Source organism: Cebus imitator, unplaced genomic scaffold (assembly GCF_001604975.1).
Source record: "Cebus imitator isolate Cc_AM_T3 unplaced genomic scaffold, Cebus_imitator-1.0 Scaffold174, whole genome shotgun sequence".
NCBI classification, from domain to species: Eukaryota; Metazoa; Chordata; class Mammalia; order Primates; family Cebidae; genus Cebus; species Cebus imitator.
In genome coordinates, this window is record NW_016107489.1 from 1,284,886 (window position 1) to 1,297,795 (window position 12,910).

Sequence of the window (12,910 nt, forward strand, 5' to 3'; positions counted from 1 at the left end):
ACACTTTTTAAGGTCCTATAAATTCTCAGTCATGTAAATGGTTGGTATTCTTAATCCCCCAAGCTCAATTGGCGGCTGTGATTTTTATACATAATTGGGCTTTTCTTTCACTTTCATTAGCAAACCTTCTTAAGGGTTAATTGTTATCCATGTTAGAAGATTGATGTTATTCCCTCAGTACATAAAATTAGAGATTAGCATTGCCCAAATTATAGTTTTGTGTTATATATCCCTGCTTTAATTTTTAATTGAGTTTACTATCACCAGAAGTGAAACATAGAAACCACCAGACTTAAGTTTTTGTGTATGTGTGTGCTTTGTGATCCTCTCCTTAGATACATCAAGGTAATTAGAAAACTTATGGTAAATAGTAAATCTCTAGCTTCTGTGTGAAGCAGTGAGTATTATAGATACTTACTAAGCAATTACTGTGTGTAGCTGTAGGTTCTATGTGAGGAGTACATAAATCTGTAACCTGTGATCTAATGCCATAAGAAATTTTGTCTAGGAGATATAAGAGAAATGCATAACCAGAGTTCAAGTTACACAGTGATGGGTCTCAGCACAGGGCCTGATACTTAATGAATATTTGTGGAATGAATATATGAACACATTAATATAGAAATAAAGAGAGATACTAAGCAGAGTGGGAAGTCCATAGAGGGAACAATTGTTTTAAGCGCCTATGTCAGGGACATTTTCAGGGTAAAAGTAAGACATTTAGTAGACTGGTAAAATTTAGATATGTAAGTATTCCTGGCAGGTGGAACAATATGAGGTTTTGCCTGTATTTCTTCTTTGTTTCCTCATAATTTTTGTAATGTAAATTTACTTTATATCATTAGCTAAAAATAACCAAGTTACAGTATGTGTATATAACACAAAGGAGCAACTTTAAAACCAATACAATAAAAAGAGTGAATGCTTACAAATGAAATCCGACTGTAAGCTGGCTGCAGGTCATAAGGGGCACAAAGACAAGAGAGTAGCCAGAAGTCTGAGTATTCTGTGCAGGCCCACATAAGTAAGTTTTGGAGAGAAAGACAGTGCTTGAACAACTTAAATTTCCCACCCCTTGAAAACACTCCTTCTAGGGTAATGAAACATCTACCTAGATGGACAGCAAATAGTTCAGTGAAAAAAATAGGTCAGTAAGCCTGGAGCAATGCAATTTTTTTCCCCTAATAATTTGTTACAATTTAATGCATATTTGCCATATCCCGAGAACTATATTCTAAAAAAAAAAAAATCTAAACTTAAATTTTTTATTTTACAGATGAGGCAAAACTCAGACATGTACTTTGTGCTTTTTCTAAAATCATGATTTTAGTAAGAATCAAGACAAAGGTATTTAAATGTAGGTCTCTTCAATTCTCATGTTCAAGATCTCCCTATAATACTAGAGTACTTCTCACTCATTAGTGAATGAGTACAAAGGAGTTGGTGCAGAAACTTGACTTCAAGTTCTGGTTCTGTCACGACTTAATGCTGTAACAATAACCAAGTCAACTTGGGAGAAAATTCCATTTAGGGAATTATTGTCATACTTCAGGAAAGAGGAAATGCATATCTTAGTAGGATTTTGCCAGCTGAAATACAGAGCTTGGAATTAAATTCAGAAATTATCTGAAGGTAGAGTCAGTACATCTTGGGAACCAATAAATCATGGTATTTATAGGATTGATTATATAATGTATTTTCCCAGAAGAATGGCCCTTGGAACATAAACTCTAGGCAATGGAAGTTAGGGTAACAATAGTTGCCGTAATAAACCCATGATTTCAGTGCCTTAATACAATAGAAAAATAGTTTTCTCTCACTTAACAGTCTAAATAATTTCTCAGTTTTGGCCCTATTGATACTTTGGATAATTTGTTGTTATAAAGGGCTGTTCTGAGCACGGTAGAATGTTTAGCAGCATCCCTGGTCTCTACTGACTAAATGTCAGTAATGCCTTCTCCTCAGTAGTGATAACTAAAAATATTTACAGACATTGCCAAATGTCTCCTGAGGGACAAAAATCACACCAGGTAGAAAATCACTGGTCTAATACATGTTTTCCTAATCACTGAGAACTTTCCTCCACACAGTGACACATGCTTCTTTGATTTTGAGGGTCTGCCAAAATTCTTTCTACTAGCCCAGAAAGAAGAAAGAGATCACAGACAAGGGATACTCTTTTCTTAAAAGCCTTGCTTCAGGGACTCATATGTGTTTTGCTCAAATTCCAACTCATGAACCTGTCACCCAGTAATATGTAGATACAAGAGGAGCCAGGAAATACATTCTTGAATTTGAAACTTGCTTCCCAGGTTCTACTTTCTTTTTTGAGCTGTGCAGAGCCGGCACTGTCACCCAGGCTGGAGTGTAGTGGCGCCATCTCAGCTCACTGCAATTTCCACCTCCTGGGTTCAAACAATTCTCCTGCTTCAGCCTCCCGAATAGCTGGGATGGCAGGCATGCACCACCACACCTGGTTAGTTTTTTATTTTTGGTAGAGATGCGGTTTGACCACGTTGGCCAGGCTCATCTCAAATTCCTGACCTCAACTACTATACTGGCCTTGGCCTCCTAAAGTGCTGTGATTACAGGTGTGAACCACTGCACCAGGCCACAGGTTTTACTTTCTACTATCAAAAAGAAAGCACAAAATTTTTTGAACAGCTGGCAACCTCTGCCATAGTCTGACTGAAAACATTTCCTAGCCAAATGTTTTTGGAAACTCTTCAGATTAAATCTCTCTCTTAACAACTTATAATGAACATTAGTAAAGTTTCTGAGCAATCCAGCATGGAATAAATATGTCTGTTAAGTTTTGTTGAAATTAACACACCTGAAATTTATTTGACCACATAATCCCTTCTCCCCCATTTTGTTGTTGGTTTTTGTTTTTGAAATAACATTAGTGTGCTATTGATGGTTGCATTAGTTCATCTTCATGATGCTGATACAGACATACCCGAGACTGGGTAATTTACAAAAGAAAGAGGTTTAATGAACTCACAAGTTCCACGTGGCTGGGGAGGCCTCACAACCACAGTGGAAGGTAAAGGGCACATCTCACTTGACGGCAGACAAAAGAAGAGAGCTTATGCAGGGAAACTCCTCTTTATAAAACCATCAGATATTGTGAGACTTATTCACTACCACAAGAATAGCACAGGAAAGACCTGCTCCCATAATTCAATTACTTCCCACCGAATCCCTCCCACAACACACGGGAATTGTGGGAGCTATAATTCAAGATGAGATTTGGGTGAGGACACAGCCAAACCATATCAATGGTCACATATTTCTGCCACTTTATTTCTGGCTCATTTCATAGGTATTAGAACACGGACCAGAAAATGTACAGAAAGAAGGAAAGAAGCTCATATTGATGGAGAGTTTGAACGTATTCATTGACCAGTTAGTTTTAGGAAACATTCTGCTAAGTCCTATCTATTGATTTGATGTTAACTAATGACAACTAGTTTTTTTTATAATAATTAAACTTTTTCCTACTGTTAATTTATTTTTTAGGAGCTAACTGTGAGCTTGCCACTTATATACATGCTGTCCCCTTCCGTTTTTACTATATTTTCATGATTCCATAGTGCCAGCTGGTAAGTTCCGAAAAACAAACACACTTTATTTATTACAAGCCATTTATATAGTGTGAAAATCAGAAAATCCTTACTATATATTTAAGATTTTTAGTACCTGAGTTACTATGAGCAATATCATATTACTTTGCTGCTAGAGATTTATATTATAGCCCACTATACAATCTCTCCACCAATTGCCAGTATTAAACTTGATGTCTCCTTCATGCTTTCAATTGCATATCCACTGTTCCTTTTATTCTCCTTACTCTTAGCCCTATTTCCTATTCTTTTTTATTTTCCCTCATTTCTAAATTGGACAAGCTTATTCTCTAGGCCTTTCTGTTACTTATTCATCACTCATCCCAACCCAAATCCATTGAAAGTGTCTAGTTTACAGCATCCTGTTAGACAAACAAAATCCTTATGTATAAAACAAATAGTAGGGTTAAAGATTCTTATTACAGTGTGGTAGGCAGATTTGTGGCCCCTGTGATCAATCCTGTTTGATGTTTTTCCTTTGGTTATACTACGTTATGCAGTAAAAGAGAATTTGCAGACTAATTATGGTTGCTAATCAACTAACCTTAAAATAGGGAGATTATTCTGGATTTTTTAGAGGGATTCACTATAATTACACGAGCCTTAAAATAAGAAGAGAAACTCAGAGACATTCACAGCATGAGAAGGACTGGCCCACTGATGCTTGCTTGAATAGGTAGGGGGCAACCAAGAAAGCATGAGAAGGAAATTACTTTAGCCAGTGAGCCTGGACCCAGAGCCTCATATTAGAAACAAAACCCTGGGTGATACTTTGATATAACCTAGTCATATTAGAAGTTTTCTAATTCAGCTCATGTTGCAGAGAAAATTCAGAGTATGATTTTTGAAAAGGAAAAATAAGCTTTGACATGTTTTGGACCTGTGTATCAACTAAAGCCGGCACATGCTTAATTCCCTGAGCAACATGTCTACTGTGATTCATATTCTTTTTTCTACGTTTTTCTTTGAAGTTACTTTATTCTTTTGAAGTTCACCTTGAAGAACTGAGCAACTCTAAGACAGTCATTATTTCTTCAGCATGACATGATTAATAGCTTCTGCCATAGGTGACAGTTCTTTGCAATCTTTAATTTCTCCTTCTATTATTCAAGACTTGAATTGATATGTATGTTCTTGAAATGGATATATTTATACCTATGCTGACTTAATCACATTTCTAATATATGATTACTCTCTCAGTAGATTACCTAAGTGCCTGAAAAGATATATACTCTTAAAATTGAGCCAAGATGATTTTATCTCTTTTTGCTGAAAAAATTCCAGACAGTTGGTTAATCTGCTTAACAAGAGGGTGTGGAAGTAGACTGTAAACTGAATATGCTGGTTATGTGTCTTTCATGAAATTAAAACTAGGTGAGTTTTAATTTACAATCTGATATTTTATTGGCACGCACATACTTTTTAAAAGCTGTACTGGGAATACAATCTGGCTAAATTTAATTTTATGTAATTTCCCAAGATTATTTCCTCATCTCAAGCTTCTGAGATATAGAAGTATTGGTCTACAAAAACTGATGTTGAACTTTTGAGGATTTGTTTATAAAAACACATATATAAATGTATATATGTTTTTATATCTGTCTACAAAGCATGCCTACATATACTCAGACATATGTTTATTCATGTGTAAATATGCTTACACATATATGTTTATATATAAACATGTACATATGTATGTATATATGCATAAACATATATGTGAAACATATATATACGCACACATACATGTGAAGACCCTAGTTTTGACTCTGAATTGATAGCTGAACTTTCAATTTAGTATTTGAAATATTCATTATCAACTTTCACTACTTCTACTGTTTGTGCTTTTTAAATTACTGTTTTATTTTGTTAAGGAAAAGAAAAACTAAGTAGGATAGTAGTCCATTGGGTTATTTGCCTGCTGTGGGTGTGATCAGCAGAGGCAAACATATTTATAACCAATAAATGAATAATTCTGAAGTATAAAATGATATGGTTCTTGGTATAGTCCTCCATTCAAGCTACCACAATAACAAAAACCACAGTATTTCTCAAACTCTGTTGTGTATAGGAATTACCTAGGGATCTTACATACATTCCAATTCAGTAGGTCTTAAGTCTGGAAACTTTGTATTTTTAATAAGCTCTTGGGTAATGCCAATGCTACTAGTTCATACTTTGGATCGTACCTTGAGTAGCTTACCTTTAAAGCAGTCATTCATTAATTTATTCAATAGACATTTATTGAGCCCCCAGTGTACACTAGGCCTTTTAAGTTCAAAGAATGTTTCCTGCTCTTAAGGAGCTCACATTCTAGGAAAGTCAGGCCCATACACAGATAACTAATGAAAATGAGAAAAGTGATATAATGAGATGACTCCAAAGAGTACAGAAGGTCAGATAGCAGGTGATTAATCCTTCTTGTGGTTTGGCAAGGAAGTGGGGTTGGGAATGGAAGATTTCCTCTGACCTAACACCTAAGGACTGGGAGGAGTTTTTTTCATTTTGAGGATTTATGTTTTTTGGAACAAGGCCCAGGGAATTGGTAAACTGTGTAAGCAGCTCCTCCTACAAGTAAAAAATTATAACGCTGTGGCTCACACAATGTGGCTGCATGGATTTTCAGATAGGAACTATCTACCTACCCCCTCTCATAAAAGCAAAAGTAAGTACAGTACTTGAATTCAGTCAAATGACCCTTTAGAAAAGTATCATTAACCACTGGTTTTCAAGTCAATTTAAGAAAATTCAAAGGCTTATTTGATAGTTTCTAGATAGGTTTTAAATAGACAAATCCTTTAGTCTACTGCCACTACTTCTTAAAATAAAATTAGCAAAGGCATATTTACCTTTAAGCAAATGAAACTTCTAGGCCATTCATTTGCATGGCTCTTTCCAATACCCAGGACGGATTGTAGCAATTTTGTTTTTGTAATTTTGTGTCATTTTTCTTAAATAAGAGGTCCCCAAATTATATAAGATTCAAGCCCCACAAAACCTGGACCCAGCCCTGCAAGCATACCTTCTATCATGAGAATTATTATGCTTTTAGTGTTTGCTTTAAGAAATATGCTCTGGTATCACTATAATTAGTTAATAGTGTTTAATCAATTTTCACACAGTCGAGTTCTGCAGGTAATAAACAACCCAAAGAAAGATGGTCTCCAGGGATGATAAAAATTATCACTTAACTCATGAATATTCCATTTGCTCATTTTCTACAGATGGATTACTTCATTTGAAATAACAGAAAAACACAGAACAGCATGGATGCTGCAAACAGTGCTTAATGTAGACATTTCATAATGAAACCAGCATCTTGGCATAACCGTTTACATGCAATGCACTGAGCCTTTCCAGCTCACACTTGAGGGAGGTTATATACACATCTATTCATTCTATTATATCAGAATAGAAGTATAGCATTCTAAGTTTGGAAATGTTGGAACCATCTACTCTAATTTTGATACATTTATTTCACAGCAAGCAAATGTCTGAATATAATCAGCCATTATTTTCCCTTTAACAAAAGGGATTTGTCTACTGAGTGAAATCTGGTTCTTATAGCCTGAGTTTCCTGGAGGTGATAAAACTAAATAAAAAAATTTTAGACATATTTATGATACTAAGGAAAGTCTATTTTATCTTGAGTTAAAATTTTGTTTTCCATTTTTTAGTATTGTTTTTCACCTAAGGCAATAGGGAAACTTTGGGAAATGGGCATACATTTATTATATTTACCTATAAGTTTTCCCTTTTATTTTTATTTAATTTTATTTTTTTTTGAAATTTAAAGAAAAAATTTATTGAAGATCTGAAAAACAATTCCTAAAAGATTGAATTTTCCAGAAAACTAGCTACACAATGCATTGCATCTATCATGTTAAAACATTCATTAGACACAAATACAAAAACCATGAAACAAGCCACCATTCTTCAACAATTTGAGCAAAGATAAAATGCCTAAGTAACAACATGGATGACTTGCAAAGGATGGGCTCTTTACTTTAAGCACCATTAAAAAAAAAAAAGGAGCACAAATGGATGAGTGTGTTCAGTTATATACACTGAACTGAACCTTTGGCACTAGGAATCAGAGCATTTTGTCATACAGCATTAACACGTATTATAAAAGTGCGTAGTGTCAAAGGAATAGAACCACCAGCATTCAAAAGCAGCTTTGTCAAGAGGCAATAAAACACTCTACAGCACATCCCTCTGTTGTCCATCATTGAATACACTGGCAGCAACTTTAAAATGAAAAAAAAAAAGAAAAAAGGAGCTATTACCCCTTTTATTTTCTCTGTTTAAAATCAAACAGAAAACAAACATCAATTGTTATACACTAACATCTTCAAAGCACATCGTTTGTACAAGAGATAGACTAAGAACAAAAATGTGTTTACGGAGATCCAAACGTGAGTGAGTGAGAGCGTCTCTCACACAGCTTTCCGATGGTACTCAGGAGGAGCCACTTCATAATCACTGGCACTAAACAAAGTTGCAGAATTCTTTGCCAGGTACTTTAGGAAATCGTGAAGATAATTCAGTAATAAAGCAAGGCTTTTCTCATCCAGAGGTGTATAGGCCAACATTGCTCCAATTCGTACAAATAGTCTCAGTAGATGTGGTGCTCCATACACCTGGGACATGGGTGCATCAGGGTGATCTGCAAGAATTTCGGCATACTGTGGTCTCTCAAATTTGTAGAGTAGCTGGGTACCCAACGTTACATTGAAGTATTCTTTTATCCCTGCCACAACTTCATTAACTGCATACTCCTTATTATCTGTGTTTCCACGAGATTTCTTGTAATTTGCATAATCCTCAAGAATGGGATCCACATTCTTCTCGGCAGGAAGATAAAAGAGCTGCTTTTGCCTGGTAATTAAGTCCCAGTTATCAACAAGCCATGGTTTTAGTTCTTCAGGAATCTTTACTTTAACTTCAACTCTGTTCATGAATGTTTCCTCATTTTCAACAGTAGGATCTACCCGGGCCCTTCTCTTCCGAGGAGGCTGAGGGGTCTCACTGGTACTGCCACCATCTCCATTTCCAGGTGTTTTCTGATTGTTCTTTTTTGTTTCCACTTCAACATTTTTCTGTTGCAGACCAGATGTCTTCTTTCCTGGGGTAGCCCCTCTCATCTTCCCTTCTGCATACTGCTCCTGATTGGCTTTTTGAAGTTCTCGCTGTTTCTGCAAATTGGTGTCCACATATTTGAGTACTCGGCTCTCCGGAACCCATTCATCCCAATTTTTATTCCAACCACTGTAACGTATGAAGTATTTCACTTGTTTGTCCTTTATGGCAACCTTTACACACTTTGCTTCATACAGAAGAGGCCCATGAAAGCACAGCACTCGCTTACCCTCCTGGAATTTAGGCTTTGGGTCCTGCCTTGGCACCATTTATAAGTGATTTGCCAAGTTTTCCCTTTTTAAAACCTGTTACAAATTAAATGCCTGGGTTTGGTGTTTCACACCTGTAATCCCAGCCCTTTGGGAGGCTAAGGTGCTCAGATCAATTGAGCCCAGGAGTTTGAAACCAGTCTGGGCAACATAGTGAGACCCAATATCTCTTTTAAATAAATAATTATTCAAAATAATTTTGAAAGTTTCTCTTGTACAGGATATGGCACTGGCCTCAATCTGGGGCAGGGAAGGAGGTAGACTACAAGTATAACAGGATAATACTCAATTACCTAGGCTGAAGTAGATTATCATTTGCGTTCATCTAGGCAATAATAGAAATGTCATAATAGAGGGATACAGGAATGAACAAAGTACTTTGGTATCACCAATAAGAGAGGGCTTAATTGCAATCAAGAGAGACAGAGAAGATTATAATCTTTTTACCATAGTTTATGCTCCAATGAGAACTAACAGATATTAATTTCTGTTAATTCTGTTTCTACCGCTGTTTTCTTTCTTTTCATCTAGTGATACACTTTAGCAACTTGATTCAAGAGTTCAAGTCAGAGCCTTTCTTTTCCTTACCTAAATGTTTAAATGAAGCACAATTATTTACAGCAGAATGCACAGTTCTTAAAGTGCATAGATTGCTGAATTTTGATAAATGAATACACTTGGGTAACAAACACTTTAAATTGAGATATAGAGTTCTATTTTTAAAAGTTCTATCTTTTTTTCAGTCTGTGCCCTCCCAGAATCAATCAGTATTCTGATTTCTTCTTAGTTTTGCCCTTCCTTAAACTCATAAAAATGGGATAATTCATTATATACTTGCTGTGTCTTCTAACACTCAACATGTTTTTAAGATTGATCTATATTGTAATTTGTATCAAGAACTTGTTCTTTTATTTCTAAGTAGTATTCTATTGTTTAAACATATCATGGTTTATCTATGTTCCTAATAATAGACATTTCAGTTGTTTTCAGTTTTATTGCAATTGTGAATAAAGCTGCAATGAAGATTCTTCACAGAACTCTTTGTGGACATATGTTTATATTTATTTATTTATTTAATTTTTTTTTGACAAAGTCTCATTCTGTCACCCAGGCTGGAACTCAGTGGCTCGATCTTGACCCACTGTAACCTCTGCCTCCCAGGTTCAAGCAATTCTTCTGCCGTAGCCTCCTGAATAGCTAGGATTACAGGCATGTGCCACCACACCTATATAATTTTTGTATTTTTAGTAGAAACAGGGTTTTACCATAGTACCCAGGCTGGTCTCTAACTCCTAACCTCAGATGTTCCATTCCCCTCTGCCCTGCAAAGTGCTGCATTACAGGTGTGAGCCACCGCACCTAGTCTAATTTATCTGGAGTAGATACCTAGAAGTAGAATTTCTGGATCATTAGGTAGGTGTTATGTTTATCTGTTATAAGAAAATGCCAATTATTAATAAGAACCTGACAAACATTTTGATACAGTGGTTGTTCTAGTCTACATTTGCACCAGCAGTGCATAAGTGAGGCAGTTGCTTTGCATCCTCTTCGACATTTAATGTTCATCTTTTTTTAATTTTGGCTGTTCCAGTGAGTGGCGTCTCATTGTGCTTTTGTTTTGTTTGTTTGTTTTATTTTCTGAGACAGTTACTTGCTCTGTTGCCCAGGCTGGAGTGCAGTGGATCAATCTTGACTCACTACAACCTCTGCCTCCCAGATTCAAGCGATTCTCCTGCCTCAGCGTCCTGAATAGCTGTGATTACAGGCATGTGCCGCCACACCCAGCTAATTTTTGTATCTGTAGTAGAGACGGGGTTTCACCATGTTTATCAGGCTGGTTTCAAACTCCTGACCTCATGATCTGCCTGCCTCGGCCTCCCAAAGTGCTGGGATTACAGGCGTGAGCCACTGCGCCCAGCCCTCATTGTGCTTTTGGCGTGTGTTTCCACTAAGACTAAAGATTTTGAGCATCTTTTTCCTGTGTTTATTTTTTATTCATATGTTCCTTCTTGCTAAGTGTTGGTCCAAGTGTTTGTCCATTTATTTATGAACAAACTTTTTTTACATTTGGGAACAATCTTAGATTTACATAAACATTGAAAATATAGGACAGAGAATTTCTGTATGCTATTCAAACAGTTTCTCCTATTGATAACATATTATATTAGGATAGAGTATTTGTCAGCGTTAAGAAACCGACATTGGTATATTACCATTAACTAAGCTACAAACTTTATTTGGATTTCACCAGTGTTTCTATTAATGTATACTTTCTCTTGTGGGTTTCAATCCAAAATTCCACATTCCATTTATTTGTCATGTTATTCTAAGTCCTCCAGTCTGTGACAGTTTTTCAGACTTTTCTTATTTCTTGCAACCTTGATTATCTTTAGAATACTGGCCAAGTATCCTGTAAAATGTGCCTAATCTAGATTTACCCAGATTTTTTTTTTCACTTTAATGACTAGATGAGTTTTATGAGTGTTTAAAAAGAATATCACAGACGTCAACTGACTTTCTCAGTACATCACATGAGGTGATATGTAATATCCGCTTGACGTTTCTGGTGATGTTAACCTTTATCACTTGGCTAAAGTAGTGTTTCCAGATTCTCTCAAGGGATAAAACTAGATAAAATATGTATGTATATTTTTCTATGTATACACATATATCTATAATTTTTAAAATCTATTAATTTGGGTGCTTATATGCATCTATATTTAAACATGAGTTCCTATCTATGCCTCTGACTCTAATCCAATTCTATTCTAACCTTCCTTTTCTGCTTATCTGTTACTTCTTTCTCCAATAGTGAGAAGCTGGGCTCCCAATTTCTACCATCCACTACTTACTTAATACTAGTATACATGTAAGCTGGTTTTAAAACATTTAACCTTAATCCCTATGATAAACAAATTTACCAATTAGAGTACAGTGTTTTCTATACAGTGTACAGTTCCTTTTTATCTTTAAATACATAGTTTTCAGCCAAAACATCATTTTCTCTTTCCCTTTTTTATTATTATTTTCTATTTTAAATAGTTTATTCTGGTTGGGAGTGGTGGCTCACGCCTGTAATCCCAGTACTTTGGGAGGCCAAGGTGGGGTGAATTTCCTGAGTTCAGGAGTTCAAGACCAGCCTGGCTAACACAGTGAAACCCTGTCTCTACTAAAAATACAAAAATTAGCCAGATGTGATGGTGCACATCTGTAGTCCTAGCTACTTGGAAGGCAGAGGCAGGAGAATCATTTCAACTCAGGGGTGGAGGTTGCAGTGAGCCATTGCACCGCTGCACTCCAGCCTGTGCAGCAGAACAAGACTCCATCTTGAAAGAAAAAAAAAAAAAGTTTAGCCAATATGAGTGACCATGGCCCACAGAAAGAGTCTCAAAATGTCCTGAGAGAGTGCACTGAAGTCGGTTGTGTTACACTTTGGTTTTACATATTTCAAAGAGACAGGAGTTTGTGAAGACATAAATCAATGGAATTGTGAGTCCAGATATAGTGCCATAAATATACGGTAAAATAGTCAAATACAAATACCAATATATACCTTTCAATACATGAGATACATTTCAATACACGAAAGGTATACATTGATTTGGACTGCAAAGATGAGATAACATTGAAGCGGAGGCTTACAGGTTAGAAGTGGATTTACAGATTCTTTTTAAAAAAATACCATCATCAGAGATTATTACAAACAACTCTATGCACACAAACTAATAAACCTGGAAGAAATGGATAAATTCCTGGACAATTGCCTCCTGCCAAGCCTAAACCAGGAAGAAGCTGAAACCCTGAACAGACCCATAACAAGGTCTGAAGTTGAGGCAGCAATTAAGAGCTTACCACCCAAAAAAAGCCCAGGTC

At 36.0% G+C, this 12,910-nt stretch overlaps 2 protein-coding genes across 29 annotated transcripts in view; one reads left to right on the forward strand and one right to left on the reverse strand.

Moving 5' to 3' along the window:
• DLG2 (discs large MAGUK scaffold protein 2) overlaps positions 1-12,910 on the forward strand; it is a 1,831,252-nt gene that overhangs the window by 1,099,234 nt on the left and 719,108 nt on the right. The gene's annotated exons all lie outside the window — the stretch shown is intronic.
• Positions 7,416-9,052, reverse strand: LOC108315583 (mortality factor 4-like protein 1). The gene has a single exon (XM_037744439.1). It carries the CDS (start codon positions 9,035-9,037, stop codon positions 8,066-8,068), a length of 972 nt encoding a protein of 323 aa, XP_037600367.1. The 5' UTR covers positions 9,038-9,052; the 3' UTR covers positions 7,416-8,065.

What these genes read in the sequence shown, in the direction of transcription:
- LOC108315583 (XM_037744439.1), bottom strand. Translation starts at nt 9,037, where the DNA reads ATGGTGCCAAGGCAGGACCCAAAGCCTAAATTCCAGGAGGGTAAGCGA.